This window comes from Tenrec ecaudatus, chromosome 5 (assembly GCF_050624435.1).
Source record: "Tenrec ecaudatus isolate mTenEca1 chromosome 5, mTenEca1.hap1, whole genome shotgun sequence".
NCBI classification, from domain to species: Eukaryota; Metazoa; Chordata; class Mammalia; order Afrosoricida; family Tenrecidae; genus Tenrec; species Tenrec ecaudatus.
In genome coordinates this window covers 84,493,156-84,515,624 of record NC_134534.1, presented here as the reverse complement: position 1 = coordinate 84,515,624, position 22,469 = coordinate 84,493,156, and the positions used below count along the sequence as shown (strand labels likewise).

General features: G+C 43.0%; 1 protein-coding gene across 2 annotated transcripts in view; it reads right to left on the bottom strand.

Moving 5' to 3' along the window:
• LYN (LYN proto-oncogene, Src family tyrosine kinase) overlaps positions 1-22,469 on the bottom strand; it is a 155,785-nt gene that overhangs the window by 61,900 nt on the left and 71,416 nt on the right. Inside the window, exons 2-4 of one of the 2 annotated variants that reach the window (XM_075549681.1) lie at positions 4,987-5,060; positions 895-940; positions 207-312 (exon numbers count right to left, since the gene is read on the bottom strand). In XM_075549681.1, the coding sequence (XP_075405796.1) occupies positions 207-312; positions 895-940; positions 4,987-5,055 (221 nt within the window). In that variant the 5' untranslated portion in view covers positions 5,056-5,060. Of the gene's footprint in view, positions 1-206; positions 313-894; positions 941-4,923; positions 5,061-22,469 lie in introns of both variants that reach the window. The other variant, XM_075549683.1, reaches the window with a different exon arrangement.

Sequence of the window (22,469 nt, the reverse complement as noted above, 5' to 3'; positions counted from 1 at the left end):
AAATGTAGAAGGAACATTCCTTTGACCCTACTCCTTTCACTCTCAGTGTTCTAATGGCAACCAGGGTCAGGAGGCTGTAGGGCCACGGCCAGAGGGGCCTGGCCATCCCTATATTTCTGGAAGCCAAATGTGGGGAGCCAGGGCGTCGACAGGACACAGCCCAGGAAATACAGTGGGACTGCAGCAGGGTACTTGAGTGCACTTACTCCTCTAAGACTTTCATTTTCTCGCCTTTCTTGAAGGACAAGTCGTCTGGGTGGATGCCATCATAGGGGTACAAGGCCACCACAATGTCTCCTTGCTCCTCTGGATCTAAAACAAAAATCACAGCCAAGAGCGCTCAATATCCATCTGCAGTTACATTTCAGTGAATCATCTTTAGGCCCAAAGAGCAAGACAAAGCACTAAGGAAGTGTGTGGGGGGGAGGGGGTGGGGGGTGGGGGGGCATTTAGATGATAGCCCAGCTCCTCCCCCAGGGAGCTCCTGCCTGCTCACCCACAGAATGTAACTTACTGCACATGTTGTGCACAACATTTGCTAGCTCGAAACACCAAAACAACAAACAAAAACTCACTGCCATTGAGTCAATTCTGACTCACAGCAAGCCTGCAGGCAGGGCAGAAGGCCCCTGTGGGTTTCTAAGACTGTAACTCTTTATGGAAGTAGACAGCCTCGTCTTTCTCCCATGGAGTGGCTGGTGGTTTTGAACGGCTGACCTGGTGGTTAGCAGCCCTATGTATATGTATGTCACCAGGACTCCCCTCAAAACACAAGAGCCAACAAATATAAATAATTCCAGTTCTATATTTTGAAAAGGCAAATATTCAGAAGAACTAGCTTATAGAAACCCTACCAAACGAAACAAAAAGAAGTATATTGCGATGAAAACATACCTTTAGTTTGAAACCTTTGTCCTGGCAAAAGCTGCGATTCTGGAACCTACGAGAGAATATTTGTTAGAAAACAATGTACAGTTAGCTTTGCTGACTCATACCATTGTTCTAACAGTAACGAATGAGGTTTGGCCTTACTAAAGAAACGCAGAGAGAACCAGGCAGTTCAGATAAACCAGTTCTCGATTCTGCAAGCTGCACTTGCTGATGGCAGCAGCAAGGGACTTGGACTCCGGGCAGAGGTATTAGATGTGGACCTAATTAAAATTCCCTCTTCTTCCTTGGGAAGAGAAGCCTAATATTATTGGGGTAGCAATTTGCCCAGGTGACTCCATCTTCAATTTTCCTGGTCTCTTACGCACATAGGAAACAGCCCTTGTGACGTAATAGGTTAGAGGTTGGATTAACAAAATGGTCAGCAGACTGAACCTAGCAGGCATTCCGAGGGAGAAAGAGGCAGCCGTAGACAGGTTCACGGTCTTAGAGACTCCATGAAGCAGCGCAGTTCTACTGTGTCCGGTAGGTCTCTATGAGTCAGAAAGGGTCCAAGGGCTGTTATTTCACTTTTTATTTCAACACACAGACTGTTTCTATAAGCCAATGTGACTGTGTGGCATTTGGGGGAAGGGCCCCTTTTCTTCCTCTATCTTATTTCTGCCTAGAAAAATGCAGGGCTTGGAGTCCTCACCGCTATGGAAATAACTCCAGGACAAGGGACTGGGAAGGTGGGCTGGGCCCCTACTGACTGTGGAGTCGTGCTACTGAGCCTCACTGCTAAGCGCCAAACCCCAAACGAAGCCTGTCGCCATTGAGTCCATTCTGATTCATAGGGACCCAGCATAGGGTTTCTGGGGCTGTAAATATTCACAGGAGCTAAAAGCTGCATCTTTCTCCCAGGGAGCAGCTGATGAGTTTGAACCCCCGGCCTTGTGGTTAGCAGCCCAGCACTTACCCAACCACCAGGCCTCCTTCCCCATTTCCAAGGCTTGTTAAAAATCAAGGGCATCCCGGTTCTTTCACTTGGGAGATGCCTTATCAGGAAGACTTTGGTGGCAAAAAAGACTATCTTTATTAACTTGAAAATAAAATTCCTTTTCTCCCATGGACTGTGGTTAAGATATAAAAAGCATATTATTACGATGCCTCTTTTTTATTAATAAATCACTATGAATCAGAAAAGGCTCAACGGATATTATTTTACTTTTTGTTTGTTTGAATGTATTCATTTATTTATTTATTTTTGTTATTTTACTTTTGATTGGGGGCTCTTACAGCTCTTATAATAATCCATACATCAATTGTATCAAATATATTTGTACATATGGTGCCATCATCATTTTCAAAACATTTTCATTCTGCTTGAGCCCATGGTATCAGCTTCTCTTTTTTTCCCCTCCCTCCCCTACCCTTCTATCCTCGTGAACCCTTGATAAATTAGAAATTATTATCATTTTCATATCTTACACCTTTGCTGTCTCCCTTCGAACACGTTTCTGCCATTTGTCCCCCGGGGCGGGTTTTACATTGATCATTGTAGTCTGTTCCCTGTTCCCCCTTCTCTCCCTACCTCCATGGTATAGCTACTCCCACTTACTGTTCCTGAGGGGTTTAATCTGTCCTGGATTCTGTGTGTTGAGAGCTCTATTTGTACCAACATGCTCCGGTCTAGCCAGATTTGTCAGGTAGAACAGGGGCCATGACAGTGACAGAGAGGAGGCATTAAAGAGCTAGAGCAATGTTGTGTGTCCTGTAGGCGCTATTATCACACCTCTTTTAAGAAAGGCATGGTATCAAATGCAGATATTTGTCAACCAGACCACGTTTCTATTCTTTTTATTAAAGTGGTTTAATGGAATAGCATCAAAATCATTTTCACTGAAATGATAATTTCTGGTGAAAACCAGCCCATAACATCTCCAGCATGTGTGTTGGGGGATGGGTAGAGAATGACTACATTCTAGTATCATCAAGTGCATGAGTACACACTATCCTTCAATACTTATTTCAGAAGGTTTATAAAAGAACTGAAATTTATAATGATGTAGGCACAATGTATGATCTATTTTATGTGATTTTTGAGGAAATAATTAGAAAGTATGAAACTAAATCATTTTTAAAGCAGCAAACTAAATTACTAATAGCAACAAGTCTAAGGGCAAGACACAGATATGCAAATCACGTGCCATTGCTCTTTTTTCCTTGAATGCTGCTTCATTTGCATGAATTCCACCTGGGTGTTTGTCTCGGCAGTCTTCCTATTACCCCCAAGATACAACTTCAGCACTCCTGACAGCACAGAGCATGCGCTCACTGGGCAGGGGATAAAGCCAAAGCAGTGGGCTCACAAGGTGAAGGTGTCTGACTGTGGAGGATATACTAACAGAATCTTCCACAATTGAATACTTTTAAACACTGTTACTACTTATGCTTTCTAACTTTGTAATTTTATTTACTCTTACTAGTATAGGATCTCACAATGTTAGTTTTCCCTTTTATTAAAAAAGGAACATTTATCTGTAACTTTGTCCTATTTTCCTTTGCTTTTCTGAATAAAAGACACCATTGAAAAAACAAACTTGGAAAAACAAAAAGAAAGAAAAAACAAACTTGGATTTGAAAGCAAGTCGAATTTATAGCATATAGTCTTGATAAAATTCCAAAAAGTCTTCTTGATTCAAATTCATTTCACTTATTAGTCATGTTTATATACTATGTAATTCTATATATATTATGTGTTAAGTATACACATTTATTATCACTAAAAAGCTATTAATAGTCTTATGCACTTTGAGTTTCTCTATTTTTCATATATAGAATTACAAATGCTAATCTATCTAGGGGAGGAACATTATATCTAAAAACTTAATATCATAATGTACTCACTTTTTAAAAACATAAGCCCAATTCTGTCATATTAGTCCTCAGCAGTGACATGAAATTTTTAACATTTGACAAGTTGTGCCTATGGAAAGTGGAGACTTTCTACTCCTGTAAAGATCTCAGAAATTCACAGGGACAGTTCGACCCTGGCTGCAGGGTCGCCATGAGTTGGCATTGACTCAATGGCAGTGAGAGACATTAAAAATGTTGTTTGTTTGTTTTGAGAGACATAAATAGTGGTAAAACGTGGTTTGAAGAGAGTGACTGTAAGCTTGGTAGTGATTAAAGAATATCAAACTAAATAAACTATTAAAATTTTCAATAAAGGCTAATGAGCTAGCCTGGAATAAACAGTGTGCAGCTTAAAGGCTGAGAAATCCCACAAAACACCTCAACTCTGAGAGGATGCACACAGTTGAGAGACTATGAAAAGGATGTAAAGGGTGTGTGAAAAGGAATGTGAAATCCCAAATGAGGTCCATTTAAGTTTGTGATTGTCCGAAGTTCTTTCCCTTCTTCTTATGAAATACAATAGGAGTCCTTTCTTTGAAAAGCACGTCTCAGATGCACCAATGACTCATACAACGTTTCTGATGTTGCTATTTGAACAAGGTCAAGGGGCAATGTCTTTTTAAATTTTTTTTCATTCGTTATAATAAATAACGACAGCTTCAGTATCTATACTACTTAGAATGAACTGTGCAAATTATAAGAAGGAATCATACGATACTTCAGAGGAACTATTAGTACATATTTTACTCATTGGCCTGAATCCAACATTTCCTTTCATTCCCAGACCACTGTGCTTATCTTAGTCCCTCTCCTAATCCCAGAAGCATTTTTTCATATATGAATGTATGTGAAAAATTGGGTCTTCAGCACTAGTGATAGGAAAGATGCTTTTCACAATGCATGAGATGACCAAAGAACTCAGTACTGTAAAACTCAGAATTGTATAAGTAGCCTCGTTTTCACTGAAATATTTTCAGGCTCTTTTAAGTATAAGTTACAAAGGATATCCAAAGTCACTTGAGGCCTCATTAATCAATATGATTTTTTTGCATGCACATGCCCCAGATTGGATTTCAGATCATGCCAGCCACACTTTGAACTTGCTGTTGGAATGCTCTCCTGAGACTATCTACTTACTGGCCTTTGCTGTTTATTGGAGGTTGGATCTCTCACATAAATAGTTCGGTCAGTATTACGTACTGGTTGGGTCTTCAAATCTAGTCCATCGCCATTCAGATTGTCTTTCCTTTTTGATTTTATACATCCCATATTTCCTGTTGGAATACAAAAGCAATGAGCTGTATTTTTTTAAACCATTCTAGAACTGGCCTCAGACACCAAAATCTTTTTAATGAAGAAAAATGAAAGGAACATATTTCTTTTCCACTCCTTATCAGGTGGGCATTAAGAATCTGGATGCTGTTGACAAAATTAGTTTCTATGTTCATTCATTCAACAAATATTTACGAAGCGTCCATTTTATGTTAGCAAGACATAATTCTTGTTCTAAAAATGCACATATTCTGTGAGTTAGACATGAATGAAAAGCACAAAACAAATATGGGAAGATGGCAGGGCAAACAAATAATTGTTCCAACCCCCCTACAAATGTAACAAGAAACACAAAGAAATAGTGCTGTGCTTTGAGGGGCTCTGATTTGGAAACGGCTGACGGGCAGGGCAAGAATCAACAAGTCAATAAGAAGTCAAAAAAAACCAAAAAAAAAAAAAAAAAAGAAGTCAACAAGCCCCACCCCCCACCCCTGTCACTGGCCCTCCCTGTGATAGAAGTGTGTCAGCTGCTGTAAACTAGGGTTTTAGCCACAGGAAGGAGCCCTGGTGGTGTAGTGTTTATATTAGACTGCTAATATAAGGTCAGCAGTTGGAAACCACTAGCTGCTCTATGGGAGATTGATGAGGCTTTCGGCTCGGTAAAGAGTTACAGTCTTGGAAATCCATAAGGGTAGCTCTATCCTGGTCTATAGGTTCACTAACGGACTCAATGACCGTGAGTTTGGAGTTTAGGAGACCCAGAAACAAAGTCTGTTTCCCTAGCCACCACAACCCTTGCCTATCCAGAAGAGAACCCCAAGCGTCTGCCCTAAAATCAGCAAGCAAGACTTCTGCTAGGGTTCATTGGAAGGGTGCACCGCCCCACCTAGACACTACAATTTGCAAGTCTCCTGAGAACTGCTACGGATGACCTGCGCAGTGATGTCTGTCCCCAAAGTGAGTGCTCTGCTGGTCTCTTCATGTGCCCCATAGCTCAAGCCTCTATAACCAATGGCACAGACACCCCAGGGAGTCCGGGCTGGGCTGTCAGCTCCTCCTTTCAGCTGCTGACCGAGGCTGCTGTGGGTTGAGAATCAAGCATCTTTAGTGGGAGCTATATCTACAGCCAACATATCCCAGAGGGACTCTCATGCCAACAAAGCCGACTTTCCCAAGAGTCCATTACCGGCTGCAAGGCGGCAGCAGGCCAGCTGTGGATTTGGACCGAAAGCACCTGCAGTGGATTCTGCTCCCATAGTCAGCACCCCGGCAGCCTCCCTGCTTACTGCGTAACTCTTACCTCTAAACCCAACAGAACAACGGGCCAATTAGCGATAGTTTGCTCCTACTTCAAAGATCCTTGGTGACATGGTGGTTCCATGTTGGGCTGCTAACCATAAGATCTGTAGTTTGAAATCACCAGCTGCTCTGTGGGAGAATGCGAGGCTTTCTACCCCTGCAAGGAGTCACAGGGCCGGTTTCATCAGTCCTAATGGGTTGCTATATGCTGGAATGTACTCGATGGCAGGGAGTTTGAGTTTTGAGTGCCCTGCTCTCTGGGTGGCCCTGGGGATTGCACACCTGGTGTACAGATTGATTACTACACAATATCTCACCTGACAGGTAATGCCCACTGGTGTGTTTGATAGAGACTGAAATTTGAAAAACAAAATCAAGACCTTTCCAATTAAACCAGGGAGGTAGAAGGAGCTGTCACAGAAAGGAAAGGTTGACGGCTCTACCCTCATGACTTGTGTTCCTGAGTGCTCTAACACTCATTATAAATGCCACAGGGGATGGCTTTAACAAAGAGAAACATATTTGCCCACAATTTAGAATGCCAACAGGCTGAAATCCCAGCAGAGCATCAGCTCTTGCAGAAGCTCCGCCAGCTCTGGAGGAAGGTCCTGGCCTCCTTTCAACATCTGTGTACTCGATGCTCTTGAAATCCCCCGTGTGTCTTGGCATCAACCTTCCCTTGGGTCTAGAGGGGCAGCTTAGGGACTATAGGCCCAAAGGGACTACAGGTGCACGTACAGCTCTTCTTTCTTTGTGGGGTCATCCCCTGCCCTCTCTGCTCACTTCTCTCTCTTTTATCTCTTGTAAGATAAGAGGTGATGGTGACTCAGGTCACAGCCCAGCCAATCCCTTATATGGATCTGCGTCATGATGTGATTAAAGGTTTTGCTTACCACCTTAAACCCTTTACAAATGATTGCTGATGACATTAATTCACATTATCGGGGCAGCAGGGGGAGGGGCCTTGGGGGATGACATCACTATTACACAAATGACAAACATACTAAGAACCATGCTTTAGCCAATTTGATGCATACTTGAGGGGGAGGGTCCACTATACTACATGACACTACTGAGAGTCCATGACACCACCTTCTTGCAGTAAGGAGGGTAGGCAAACACACCAAACACTAGAGAGAACTAAAAAGTCAACACCCTTGAAAATTCTAGTGTCTGGACAATGACAAGATGACACAAAGAACAAAGACACAGTAAACCATCCAAATGATCATTACAAAATGAGTGACAGCCCATCTAGGGCTAACCACACGATGACAGAAAAGTCAGAATACAATAATATTGAACAGTGAAATTAAAATGAAAGAACAATGCACCAAAACTTATGAGATGCAATGAAGGCAGAATTAAGAGGTAAACTTATTAGCAATCAATGTCTGCATTTAAAAAGATCTCAAATCAGTTGCCAAACTTGACAACTCCAGAAACAAGAAAGAGGAGAGCAAATTAAGCCTATTATAAGAAAGGAGACAACAAAGCTCCGAGCACAAAGAACTGACAAACCTTTAGCTACAACGACAGAGAAAGGATGGAAATGATTTAAGCAGAAAAAAGAAAGACAACACCCCTTCCAGAGGGGTAGTGAGGAGGAGATGGGCCACTCAGGGTTCAGTGTAGCAACAATGAGAAACTCAAAACCTTCCTCTAGTTCCTGAACGCTTCCTCCCATCCCAATCATCATGACCCCAATTCTACCTTGCCTTGCGGACCTGGTTGTACCAGAGGATGTACAGCGGTGCAGTGGGGATCTGGAGGCACAGGGAATCTAGGACAGACGAACCCCTCAACACCAGCGGTGGGAGTGGCGACACCAGGAGGGAAGGGCGTGTAGAAAGGGAGAACCGATCTCGGAGATCTATGTGTAACCTCCTCTCTGGGAGATGGGCAATGGGGAGGCAGGTGAGGGGAGACGCCGGGGAGTGTAAGATAAGATATAATAATTATTTATAAACTATCAAGGGACCAGGGGTGGGATCGGGGAGGGAGGGGGATGGGGGGGGAAAAAAAGGGAAACCGAGCTGATTCCAGGAACCCAAGTGGAAGGTGAATTATGAGAATGACGAGTGCAACGAATGTATAAGGGTGCTTTGCTCAATTGATGTATGTACAGATTGTGATAAGAGCCTTATGAGCCCCAATAAAAAGATTTTAAAAAAAAGAAAGACAAGCTATTTCTCTGATAGAAATGAAGAAGAATGATGACACATTATGAACAACAGTATGGTAACAAACAGAATGATCTAGATGATATGGACACATTCTTAAAAGCACACGCCTATTCACACACCTATTCAAAAGCACACGCCTATTCACACACCTATTCAAAAGCACACGCCTATTCAAACTGCAACAAGAGGAAACAGAGCGTGTCAATAGACCCGTAAAGAGTAAGATAAAAGCAGTGACCAAACAGCTCCCAGTAGCAGACAATTCCTGTACTGGCTGGCTTCACCGAGGAATCTAACACAACATTTAGAGAAGAATTAATACCAATACAGTTTAAACACAAAAACTAAAGACAGAAGGAATTCATTATATGAAGCAACTTCACTCTGACACCAAAAATAGACACCAAAGAAAACTAGAGAGCAGTATATAAATATAGATGTGCAAGTCCTCCACAGCATATTAATGAACAGAATCCAGCAGTATATTAATCGTCCTGCATCAATACCAGGAAGGGTTTATGACAGGAATGCAGGAATGGTTCAGTATGAAAAAAATCAATCAATGCAATTTAGTACATCAAATAACAAAAGCAAAGGATCATAAACTTATCTCTATGGGGGCAGGAAAGCATTTGCTAAAATCCAACACCCTTTCTGGATGATACCACTTATGAAGATTGAAAATGAAGGGAAATTCCTCGATATGATTCAGGGCATAAGTGAAAAGTCAACAGCCAACATTATACTTAATAGAGGAAGACTGAGAGCTTGAAATCAGGAATAAGACAAATTGCTTGCTCTCACCACTTCAATTTAATATTCTATTAGAAATCAGAGTCAGAACAATAAGGCAAGAGGAAGAAATAAAAGGTATTCAGATTGAAAAAATAAAAATAAGTGAAATTACCTCTATTTTCAGATGAGACCCAGAAAACCCCAGAATCCATAAGAAAACTTCAAGAGCTAATAGGGGTCTTTAGCAAAGTTGCAGGGTCAATAAACAAAATTCAGTTAGGTTCTACACAGCAGCACTGAGAAATCTGAAAGGGAAATTAGGCCAACAATAGCACCTATGAGAATGAAATACTTACGAATAAACCAAACCAAGATGTAGACTTATAAAATGAAAACTATAAAACATCCCCAAAGAGATTAAAGACAGACATAAACGGAACGATGTCCATGTTCACGGATCAGAAGACCTACAGTTGTTCAGATGTCAGTACTACCTAAAGCAATCTATAGATTCAATAGAATTCCAACACTCTTCTTTATAAAAATAGAAACACATCTCTCAACTTTATATGACATGCTAGAGGCCTTTTCTGGATTAAAAAAACACACTATACAGCTATAGTAATCAAAACAGTCTGGTACTAGTATAATATGGACCAATGGAATAGACTTGAGAGTCCATAAATAAACCCAGATACATATGGTCATTTGACTTTTTACAATGATATTAAGTTCATTTAACAAGAAATGAAGAGTCTTTTACATAAATAGTGCTTGGAAAATTGGATTTCTACATACAAAAGAATCAAATAAGATCCATGATTTTCAACATACATTAAACAAACAAACAAACAAAAAAAGGATTAAGGACCCAAAGATGCTAAGATAGTTAAAAGTTTATTGTGGAAACCTGGCCAATAACACATGTGGAGTTAATTGAAGAACGAGAGAGCAATGGCTCCATGAGCCTCGCCTTGCTTTGTGATGGTCAGACCAGCGTGCAGCTGCCTTAACCAGTTCCCTGCTTCGGCTGGCAAGGATCACTTCCTGCAAGACATCCCCGAGGAGAAGCCACATGGACCTACCCTGATGCAGCCTTGGGTGCTGGAGCAGCCATGCGGAGACTCCTACCAACGCTGAAATGCTTACACATTCACTGATTCGGCTTTCCTCCTGCAGTTGGCATCATAGTGTGTGTTTGGTGAGAAGGAGGAGGACTTTGTGGATTGGTGTCAGACATATGGGATAATGTTGGACTTGTGGGTTGGGGCAGCACTGGGTTGGGATGTTTCCTAGATGAGTACTTACCCATTATATAAAACTCACTCTTGAGTTTTATATATGAGTTTTACATATGAGTTTTACATATGAGTTTCTGTGGATTTGTTTCTCTAATGTACCCAGACTAACATAGATGCAAACTAAAATCATAAACGTATTAGATTAATAAGCAGGGGCAACACAGTCAGATTTAGCTTTCAACAATGGGTTAACTAATATAATAATAAAAGCACCAACAATTGAAGACAAAATAAACAAACGGAACTTCTTAAATGGAAAACTTTTGTTCTTCCTAAGATTTTGCCAAAAACCTTTCATCACAAGCTACCAACTAAGAGAGTATCTTTGGAAACCTTATGTCTGATAAGAATGTAATAATTAACATATGAAAAAATTAACATATGTGGATTTTCGACAATTTAACAAGGAGACAAACAAGCCAATCATAAGAGGGGTAAAAAAAGATATTTCACTGAAGAGGTCATTGAAATGGTCACTAAACACATGAAAAGATGATCAGTGTAATCAGTCATCAGAGCGCTGCAAATCAAAACCAACGAAACCCCGTTCTACTCCTCCCTTGGATTGCAAATGCTAGCAAGAATGGTCACCAACCGGAATCCCTACTCATTGCTGGCAGGGATGCAAAGGGTACAGTAGCTTTGGAAGACTGGTGGTTCCTCCTCAAGAAACTAAACACAGAACTACCCGATGACCAGCAAGGGCACGCCTGGGTATACTCGTATATCCCAAAGACCTGAAAGCTGAAGCTTAAAAAAAGACCTTAACTAGCAGATGGACACTGGGCCTCCACTCAAGTACTCCCTCAACGCAAGAACACTTTGTTCTATTAAACTGGCATTCCATGATGCTCACCTTCTGACACAATCGCTGAATATAAAGCGGGTGAATAAGCAAATATGGTGAAGAAAGTGTCTGGGGTCTTAAAGGCTTGAAGGTAAACAAGCGGCCATCTAGCTCAGAAGCAACAAAGCCCACATGGAAGAAGCACACCAGCCTGTGCGATCACGAGGTGTTGAAGGGATCAGATATCAGGCATCATCAGAACAAAAAAAAAATCATATTATTGTGAATGAGGGGGCGGGAGTGCAGAGTGGAGACCCAAAGCCCAATTGGAGGCCACTGAACATCCCCTTACAGAAAGGTCTCGGGGAGGAGACGAGCTAGTCAGGGTGTGAGGTAGTAATGATGAGACATATAACTTTCCTCTAGTTCCTAAATGCTTCCTCCTCCCCACTATCATGATCCCAATTCTACCTTACAAATCTGGCTAGATCAGAGGATGTTCACTGGTACAGATAGGAACTGGAAACACAGGGAATCCCAGACTGATGATCCCTTCAGGGCCAGTGGTGAGAGTGGCGATACCAACAGGGTGAAGGGAGGGTGGGGTGGAAAGAGGGAACCGATTACAGGCTTCTACATATAACCTCCTCCCTGGGGCATGGAAAATAAAAAAGTGGGTGAAGGGGGATGTGGGACAGGGCAAGATATGACAAAATAACAATTTATAAATTATCAAGGGCTCATGAGGGAGGGAGGAGTGGGGAGGGAGGGAGAAAATGAGGAGCTGATGCCAAGGGCTTAAGTGGAGAGCAAATGTTTTGAGAAGGATGAGGCCAACGAATGTACAAATGTGTTTTACACAATTGATGTATGTGTGGATTGTGATAAGAGTTGTATGAGTCCTCATTAAAATGATTTAAAAAAAAAGAAGATGGTGAAGAGAAAAAAAAGAGAAAGACCTTAATATGAATGTTCATTGTGACATCATTCACATCAGCTACAGGGCAAAAACAACCCAAATGCCCATGAAATAGCTGACTAGATGAACACATTATGCTATGTATGTATAATGAATGGAATACTTCTCAGCCAGTAGGAGAAATAAAATCTTGACGCATACTGCACCGTATGGGTGGTGCCTGAGAGAAATAAGTTAATTGCAATGGAACAACTATTATAGGACCTCACTTACATAAAAAGAAAAGAAAACGCAATTGTATACAACTAGAGTTTATTATTATCAGGGGCTAGAGCAAAAGGAAAAATATGAGTTAGACGATGAAAAAAATCACATTTACGAGTAGAGCTGCATAGCCATTTATTATAATTTCTGTCAAAATTTGTACAACTGTAAAAAAAGGGTGAATTTGTAAAAGTTAGGTGATAGATATCTTTTCAATAAGCAGAGAGGGAGAGAAACAACCAAACACCTCATGAAGTTTCGTTCCTTGGTTTGGAGGGTTTAGGATGATGGCTTCACAAAAGGTAACGGTTAAATGGCCTGATGTGTCCTACCTCTTAGTTTCTTCCATACGAGCTGGGATCTTGAAAGTTTGCAAGTGGCCAATATGTCACAAAAAAATTGACGTCTGTTCAAGTGGAACAGTCGAGAAAGAAGTCAAGAATAGGAGGACTTGGAACGTGTAAGGGCCCTGGTGGCATAATGGTTACCCATTGGGCTGCGATCCACAAGAGGCCAGCAGTTCAAAACCACCAGCTGCCCTGGGGGAGAACAAGGGACTTTCTAGCACAGTAAACAGGCACCGTCTGTGCCAAGCTCACTGAGGTAGTTCTATCGTGTCCAACAGACTCGGTAGGAATCGGCATCGACCCAATGGACGTGAGATGGATTGTGTGGCTAATTGCCGCTTTTGCCATGAATCCAGAAGAACTGGGTGGTAGCTGGTGCCCATTAATGAACAGTTTGATCAAAGATTCTGTAGAAGAATCCTTAACAGAAGCGGGGAAATGTAGCACCCAATTTCCAATTCTAGACTTACTAGGGCCACGGAGACTGGAAAAATGCCTGCAACTCTTGCTGTGAAATAAACGAAGTCATTTGAAAACTGAACAGTTTAGCTTAGGCCGTAAAAAACTTCTGCCTTGAATATTATGCTCTTTTAAGAACTACTTATATGCGATCAAGTTGAAAATAAACTTGAAAGATGAGTCAGAAATCTTAAGGGGCAGTGAGTCTGTATTAATGCTGGAGAAACAACTCAGAAAAGGAGAGGGCATATGTTGGCACAATTCTAAAAATGTAATAGATCCCAATAAATTGTACGTGTAGAGAGTGTTGAATAATAGGAAAATTACAATACAGCATGGAAATTGATGATAGAAGATAGCCAGAATCTAGAAAAGAAAGGTCATCTGCCTTTACTGACAAAGGCAAAAAAAAAAAATGAGAGAGAGAGAGGCGGGTGGTCAGAGACACTTCCTGAAGGAAAGGCTTTTTTTAAGTCCAAGTGGGAAGCATGCCAGTAGTTGCCAAGCTAGTAAAGGGACTCCAGGAAGCAGGAACCTCACATACAAAGGCTATGGCATGATCCCGCCTGGAATTAGTTTTATCTGACAATTGTCTTAGAGTTTAAATTCTGAGCACTCCATTTGCAGAAGGTTATGGACGACAGTGAAAACCCCAAATCCATTCGCAGAATCCCCACATAGATTAAGCTTCCATTGAAGTCCTTCTTAGATAATTTTGCCCTCAAACACAGTGCACCGGAAAGTGGGTTACCTCCCGCCCCTCTCCAAGCACACCAGGAGGGGCATTTTCTCTTAGGAGCTTCACTGGGTCTGTCCTTGAAAGATAATCCTGGAAGGGGGGCGGTGTCACATAGTCATGAGTCATACCCTATGAGCTATGCCCTAACTACCCTGGTTGGAAGGCCCTGGGCCAATCTTGTAAGCTCTTCTTGGCCCGGTTCCTTCTGCCATGCCAGCCATAACTGTGATGTATTGATCTGCCACCAATCGTGATATGTGACAGTTTCCTTTGTTCCATGCCTTATTTAACTAGTGTCCTGTGACTCTTCAGATGCCATGTGGCCTCCCTCGTTATAGATGATGTCTGTGGCTTTGTGTTGTCTTTGTCTCTTTTAAGACTTATTTGAGATTGGGGTCTCTTTTGTACCTAAAACCTTCTTCAGGCGACTGATTCAACAATGTTAAATCCTTCAGACATGGAATGTGTAGGGATGGCCAACAATTTTAACTGAGAGAAAGGCTCATCTTGATGCCACGCTGAGGAACTGGTTCTTTATCCCGAATGCCAAGTGATATGATTGGGAAGGTGCACTCAAATGTAGAATAGAGTGAAGTTAGGGGCCTTTGAAGCTTCAAAGTTAGGCATAATTAAGAGTTTGAAGATATAGAAGCTATTTCCAATTGAAGGAGGGTAGAAGGGTCAAGGAAGACAGAGGAAGCAGCACTGATAAGGGAGCAATAGCCCATGAGCATGTCCCCTGGGTCTCACGGTATATTAGAGCTTAACCTTTTGAGCACGGGGGGATTGCGAAGTCTACAGTTTATGGTAGGAGCCCTAAATACATTTTGAATTTCAACAGAGAATCAGTTTCCATTGAGTTATTCCTGACCACTGACCCCAAACCAAACTCACCGCCATCGAGTCAATGCAACTGTAGGAGTAGAAAGCCCAGTCTTTCTCCCTCTGAGCTTCCGACCATGAGGATCTCAGCCTAACTGGTAAGGACTACCCCACCAGGGCTCCTCCTGACCACTAACTGGCAATATACAAAAAGCTTTGCCCTCAGGTAGAGTATAGGCAGTCCGCCCAAGGGCAGTGTAGTCCTAAGAAACTTGCCTGGGTGTGCCCTTGATGGAAATTGGGGCACCAGGCCCTATGGCTGTGAGTGATTTCCCAACCAAAGTAGCTGGAGGATCTTGAACTTTTGTCGTCCCACCTGCAACTGTAACGAACTGATCTGCCACCACTCGTGATTTTCCGGGACTTTCTTTGGGGTCCCCTCTCTAATTTAAATGGCTGTCGGAACCCTTGCGTATCATATGGTTGTGTGCTGATGGCCTCCCTCGTCTGGATGATTTGTCCTTGTTTTGGTCGTGTCTCTATCCCGTGTAACACTTAATAAATGGGTCTGTGTGCAATACATTTGAATTAGGGATCTCTTTTACCCATAACCCACAAGTAAGAGAGCCTGGAAATCAAAAAAGATGTTGGAGCTAGTTATGGCCTCAGGCAGTTAGAGTTGTGAGAATTATGGAAGAACACTTATGCTCACGGAGAGAAGGGGGTTGTGACTGGTGTGCAGAAGGTCACCTGTGTGCTGCTATGGCATTAACTAAATCCATTTACTCATTCAACACGTCCCTGAGTTATGCAGAGAGATGCTAAGCACTCTGGATAATATCGTGATAAAAAAACCCAAAACCAGTTGAACCTCATCGTCTTGAGTACCAATAAAGCATATTGTTTAAGGCTCCTGTTGGAGCCCTGGTGGCGCAGAAGTTACCAACTGAACTGTGAACTGCAAGGTCTGCAGTTTGAACCCACCCGCCACTCCAAGACAGAGCAATGGGACTTTCTAGTCCTGTAAAGAGTTACAATCTTGGAACTCACCGGGAGCTCTGCCCTGTCCTAGAGGGTTGCCATGCATCACTGACTCAATAGCAGGGCGTTTGTTGATTTCTGTTCTTGTTTTCATAGGACAAAAGTTTGAAAATCGGGAGGAATATCAGAATTACTAAGAGTAAACAAAATACATTCCTCAGGCACATTTCAGAAAATTCCTAGGGAAGAAGAGAATTCCGTGGGAGTGAAAGTGCTCCCTACATGATCTGGGAACACATGGCCTAGAACCCCAGTCTGCAAACTGCGGTTCTCAAGCTCTATGTGGGTCCTTTGGCATGTACACGTGGTTCTGAAGTAAAACTGAAATGAAAATAAAACTGCCTTAGTTTAGTTTAAAGAATATTGTTCAGATAATGGTGATTGTACTTGTTTATAAATATATGCTTATAGCTGTCAACTAATTTCTAAATTGTTGTGGGAGACAGGATTGCCTCTTCTGTCTCAAAAGTTTGCACCTAGAAGTTTCGGGGAAGGAGAGGTTGGTTACTTAGAGCTTGGAGAAGGAGCTGGTGGTGGGAATTAGGGAGTATGTCATGGAGAAGGACATTTAAGGTCATTAATTTTTTTATACTTAATTTAGACTTGGAAGACACAGAGATGTCTTTAAAATTCCGTTCATGAATTCTGTCATCCCCATTGCTTCATTGCAATAGCCTATCTCTGGATCTTGTGGTCCAGGATTCCGGTCAGTCTGTGAAGAAGAACTGCATCTTATTCATCATTAGGGAGAATGGTGTCTCAAAAGGACAGCCATCTCTTTCGGATACTTCAGAGCTGTAGTTCCCGAAATAAAAGGGAAGTGAGTACTTCTTTGATTCAAAACAGCACATTTTGTTCCATATACGAAAGATTCTGAAATTGAGAGGGTGGTTTTTTTTGTTTTGTTTTTTGAAAGTGTTGATCTGCAAATGAAGCCTCACCCTTCTCTATTCGCCAGCCCCACCTTTCCTCCACCCCAAAGGGCGGTCTTTGCTCCTAAGCCAAGGAAATGATGTTTTATAAATGAGGAAAATGGTAAGAAGAAACTCCTCCCTGCGCGGCCCTCCGAGGCCACAGGCCCAGGTGGTGGGGTGCGGTCGGGGGTGGGAAGCCATGGGGGCAGGTGTCACTCAACATAGGAAGAGACCAGAAAGCGGAGCACCTTTACAGAGCATCTCCTTCCTGAAAACCTGTCATAGTTGTGGGTGACAGGGACTTACTTGCTCCTCAGTCCAGCCCCCTCTCTATCTGGTTCTTGCACACTCACTCTCTCTCTCTCCCTCCAGATCTCTACACCAATGTTACTTCCTTAGACAGGTCTTCACTAACCACCCTCCTGAAAATAGCACCCCATCACAAGTCCAACTCTTGTTTTCAACTGTACAAGTTACAACTCAGAACACATTGGTTTGCTTATGGTCTACGCTTCCCATCTAGAGTAGAAATTGAGACAGGCTTCTTTCCATCTGTGCTCACCGCAGTACTCACAGCCCTGAAAACCAGGTCTGCACAGAGTAGGTGCTCACAAAACACGGAATAAGCGAATGAATGAAGTAACAAATGATGCAGCTAAGTCTGCCTCACCTGGTCCCTCGCTGAAGATGAGTAAGGGCAGGCAAAGCTTACCGCAGTGAGCTTTGTTTTACAGGCGAGGCAGAGATCTGTGGATGGAACATCCAGTTTATAGGGTGTATTGGGGGGAGAGGAGTAAACCATCAGGAAAAACCACAATGGATGGCATCATACAAGCGAATTAGCCCACACAGTTCAGAGGCCTTGCTGGGAATGGAAAAGCGGGTGGGGAGATTCCATGGTAACAGAGACTGAAGAGATGCAGTGTGTGAACCTTGACTGGGTCCTGGAAGCAGATGGAGGAAATGCACAGCTGGGAGAGCAGAGGAAATGTGAACTCGCCTGCACAGGGTGGTTAGAGGACTTTTGCTAAAGAGTGGTCTGTGCGGTTAATGGTATGTCGATCATGCAGGAGCTTGTCCTTATCTCAGCGGATGCACAGTGAGGTCTGTAGGAGTTGGGACTCACTTCACCAAAAATAAAAGTGTGTGTGTGTGTGTGTGTGTGTACACATGTGTGTGAGTGTGTGTGCGTGCGTGTGTGTGCACATGTGTGTGAGTGTGTGTGTGCACGTGTGTGCGAGTGTGTGTGTGTGCACGTGTGTGTGCGTATGTGTGTGTGTGTGTTGAGCGACAGAGGCAAGGGAAGGATCACATGTGGCAATATAGAAAACGACTGCATCGAGGTGAAGAAAGGACACATTGATGTTTTCCTTTTCTTTATTATTTATTTATGATTCTTCCCTTTTTTTCCTGTAGACTAAAAATTTTCAAAATACAAAGATGTGGGAAAATATGGGGCAGTGTTAAGGAGGCTTTGTCTTACATCTTTGGGCATGTTATCAAGAAAGACCCATCCCTGGAAGAGGACCTCACGCTTGGTAGAGAGAAAGAGTAAATAAACTCTTGACAGAATGGATCGACCCCGTGGCTATAACAATGGGGTCAAACATAAGAACAATTGTGAGACTCGCTCGGGACCGAGCACCGTGTCATTCTACTGTGCAGAGGGCCGCTATGAAGCAGAACCGCAACAAGACTAAGAAGCCCTGGGAGAGCAATGAAGGCTGGCCTGGGCTTCCAACGGAAGGTTTTGTGGTTTGAACCCACCGGTGGAAGGATTAGGCAGTTCTATTCTATAGGCTTCTGTGGATCAGAATGGATTTGATTTATTTCAAATCCAACTGTTTTATTTCAAATGATTTATTTGAAATAAATAAAGCATTTTCCTGGCTTATTTCAAATGACCAACTTTGTGTAAAAAAAAAGTTTTCTTGATGCAAATGTTAGGGGGAAAGCAGCTAGAGTGGAGAAATCCATCACCCTGACTTTAAAATTGGCCAAGATGAGGTAAGGAGGCTGAAGGGATGGGTCCACCTGGGCCTGTGCTGGCCGCACACAGAGCACAGAGATCTGTGCTTGAGACCCTATGATTCGCTCTTCCAGGCGCTCAGAGAGCCCCACCACCGTGCCATGGTCATAAATAACCCAAGCGAGATGAAGTCTTACAATTCCTTATAATCGTACCCGAAAAGTAGATGGTATCATTTTCTCCCAACACAAACTGAAAAGTGGTGAAATGTTTGAAAGTGGTAAGAAGTACTCTTTACAATGATTCACACCTGGGTTTTTAAAAATGAAATGTTTAGGATACGCTGAGCATCTCATTCGCTCCTTCAGGAGCCGGACGATCGATATGTGAGCAGGCCCACTTTACAGAGGAATAAAGAGCTTCGGTGGCTCATCCAATAAGTCAGGATTGCCCTTTGAAACATCATCACCAATGACACTGAGAAGAGATTATGGTTACAGTCTGCCTTTTACCGAAAAGGATTGGAAACGCCTAACCACAAAAGTGACAGCAACAAGATTAAGGAAATCCAACCTAGGGAAAAGATGAGAAATGCAAATCTGGCATCTCTGTGGGTGGTATGATTTGCTGTAACCGACCTTCCTGGAAAGGAAGGCCCAAGGTCAGTGAGGAAACTTCTTATAATGGGGAAGAAGGACCTCAGGCTCCTCACAGGGGGTGGAGGGTGGGGGACGGGTGTCTCCCCTACACAAGCCCCAGGTTTTTTAATGATGCACTTGGAACATCCACCAGCACTTCCAGAACAATGGGCTTGAGTTCTAAAATGTCTTCCACTGAAACAAGTATCCATTGAGCTTTGCCCATGCTCATGAAAGGGCCTTAGAATATTCAAAGACTAATTTTTAAAAAAATACCAACAGGGGGATGAAGACCACTAATAACTCCTAGTTCACCAACCGACTGCCTCCATAAATCTAACAAGTCCTTCCTCACTACTTGCTGGAAAAGGAAGCAACTGCCCACTGGAAATCTGGCTTCCGGCGACCTCTTCCTCAGAAAGGCAAGCTCAAGGCATGGGGATGGTTAGAACAGCATCACTTATGTTATAAAATTATTGGATGCAATCTAGGTGTTAACCAATAGGGAATACTTTGTTATAGTGGTAAAAGAACAGACATTTTGAGAGTTGAGTAGAAAAGAGAGATTTGTCTGTTTGGCCATTCCATCAAGAATTGCTGATTGTAAAAAGTTATAGCTAGCTAGGAGTCAAAGGGCATTTATGGAGGTCTAGACAAAGATATGTACATGCAAATATATATAGGAGGATGGGAAAATAGATCTATGTGTCTATATTGATGGGCTAAGTATTAAGGTGGCAGAAGGACCTTGGGCCTCTACTCAAACACTCCCTCAATGCACGAATACTTTCTTTTATTAAATTGGAACTCTATGATGCTCACCCTCCCGACACAACTGCTGGAGCCAAAGTGGGTGAACAAGTAAATGTGGTGAAGAAAGCTGATGGTGCCCGGCTATCAAAAGAGATAGTGACTGGGGTCTTAAAGGCTTGAAGATAAACAAGCGGCCATCTAGCTCAGAAGCAACAAAGTCCACATGGAAGAACACACCAGCCTGTGTGATCGAGTGGTCCCAAAGGGATCAGTTACCAGGCATTAAAGAACAAAAAATCATATCATTGACTGCACACCTCCATGATAGGATCGCTGAAGACAAATGGGTGCATAAGCAAATGTGGTGAAGAAAGCTGATGGTGCCCGGCTATCAAAAGAGATAGTGTCTGGGGTCTTAAAGGCTTGAAGGTGAACAAGCGGCCATCTAGCTCAGAAGCAAAAAAGCCCACATGGAAGAAGCACACCGGCCAGTGAGATCACAAGGTGCCAAGGGACTAGGTATAAGGCATCATGCAAAAAAAAAAAAGATATATGTGTGTATATGTATATATATGTGCATATATATACCATATTAAATGAAGGGGGAAGTGCAGAGTGGCGACCCAAGGCCCAAGTGTCGGCCAATGGAGATCCCCTCATAGAGGGGTTTAGGAGAGTAGATGGGTTAATTAGGGTGTGAGGTAGTACCGATGAAGAACACAGCTTTCTCCCAGATCCTGGATGCTTCCTCTCCCCAACTACCATGATCCGAATTCTGCCTTGCAGGGCTGGATAGGGCAGAGGCTGTATACTGGTACATGTGAGGGCTGGAGGCACAGGGAATCCAGGGTGGATGATACCTTCAGGACCAGGGGTGTGAGGGGTGATGCTGGGAGAGTGGATGGTGAGTGGGTTGGAAAGGGGGAACTGATTGCAAGGATCCACATGTGACCTCCTTCCTGGGAGAGGGACGGCAGAGAAGGGGGGGAAGGGAGACTCCAGATAGGGCAAGATATGACAAAATAACGATGTATAAATTACCGGGGGCACATGAGGGAAGGGGGAGAGGGGAGGGAGGGAAAAAAAAAAAAGAGGACCTGATGCAAGGGGCTTTAGTGGAGAGCAAATGCTTTGAGAATGATTGGGGCAGGGAATGTATGGATGTGCTTTTTACAATTGATGCATGTATATGTATGGATGGTGATAAGAGTTGTATGAGTCCCTAATAAAATGTAAAAAAAGAAAAGAGGAGAAAAAAATGATTAGGGCAAAGAATGTACAGATGTGCTTTATACAATTGATGTATGTATGTGTATGAACTGTGATAAATTGTATGAGCCCCTAAAAAATTGTTAAAAAAAAGTTATAGCACAGACATGTCTGTATACACAGAGTTGCTCCCTCTGCCATCAAGCCAATTCTGACTCAGTGATCGTATAGGTCAGGGTAGAACAATCCTTTGGGCTTTTGAGACTGTACCCCCTAACGTGAATAGAAAGCCTCTTTTTCTCCTGCAGAGCAGCTGGTGGTTTTGAACTGCTGACCTTGACTTAGCAGCCCAATGTGTCACCCACTACACTACAAGGGTTCCTTAAAGTTTTACTAGCTACAAATAAAACATAAGATGAATCTGACTGAACTCTGGAGGCATAAGAGGACTCTGCCCAGCACTCCAGAGGTGGCCACCACACAGGCTCCAAGAGAAGAATGCCCATGTGCTCCATCCCACCTCCCGCCCCCTGCTCCCCAGAGAGGGCCATGGCCAAGCGATCCATCAAGCCGCTTCTCGTTGATTCTTTGCAAAAGCGGAGGATCGAAAGGAAGGGAGTTAGAAATAGAAGGAGCCGCCAGTGCAAAGGTCTCGGGGCTGAAGTGGCCGAGGGTCAAAGAGCAGCAAAGTGAGCAAGAGGCGATGGAATGAGAGGTTCAGAGAGCTAGGCCTCATCGGACCGGTGTGTGGCTGATGAGCACGACCCTAATGAGATAGGGTTGCACTGAGTTGGAAGGACTCAATGGCAGTGAGTGTAAGCTCCAAGGGGTCACATTTCCTGGAACTTAAGTGCTGGAAGAACTCTCCACCTCATTGCTGGCCCATTTGCATAGCTCTGAGTTGAGCAATTGCACACAGAGGAAGGCAGCAGTGGATTGCTGTAACAAATGGGGTTTTTAAGGTTTGGTTTCTCTCACAATAAAGGGGAACACTATGAAATCAAGATGAGCTCATGGAAACTTATGTGT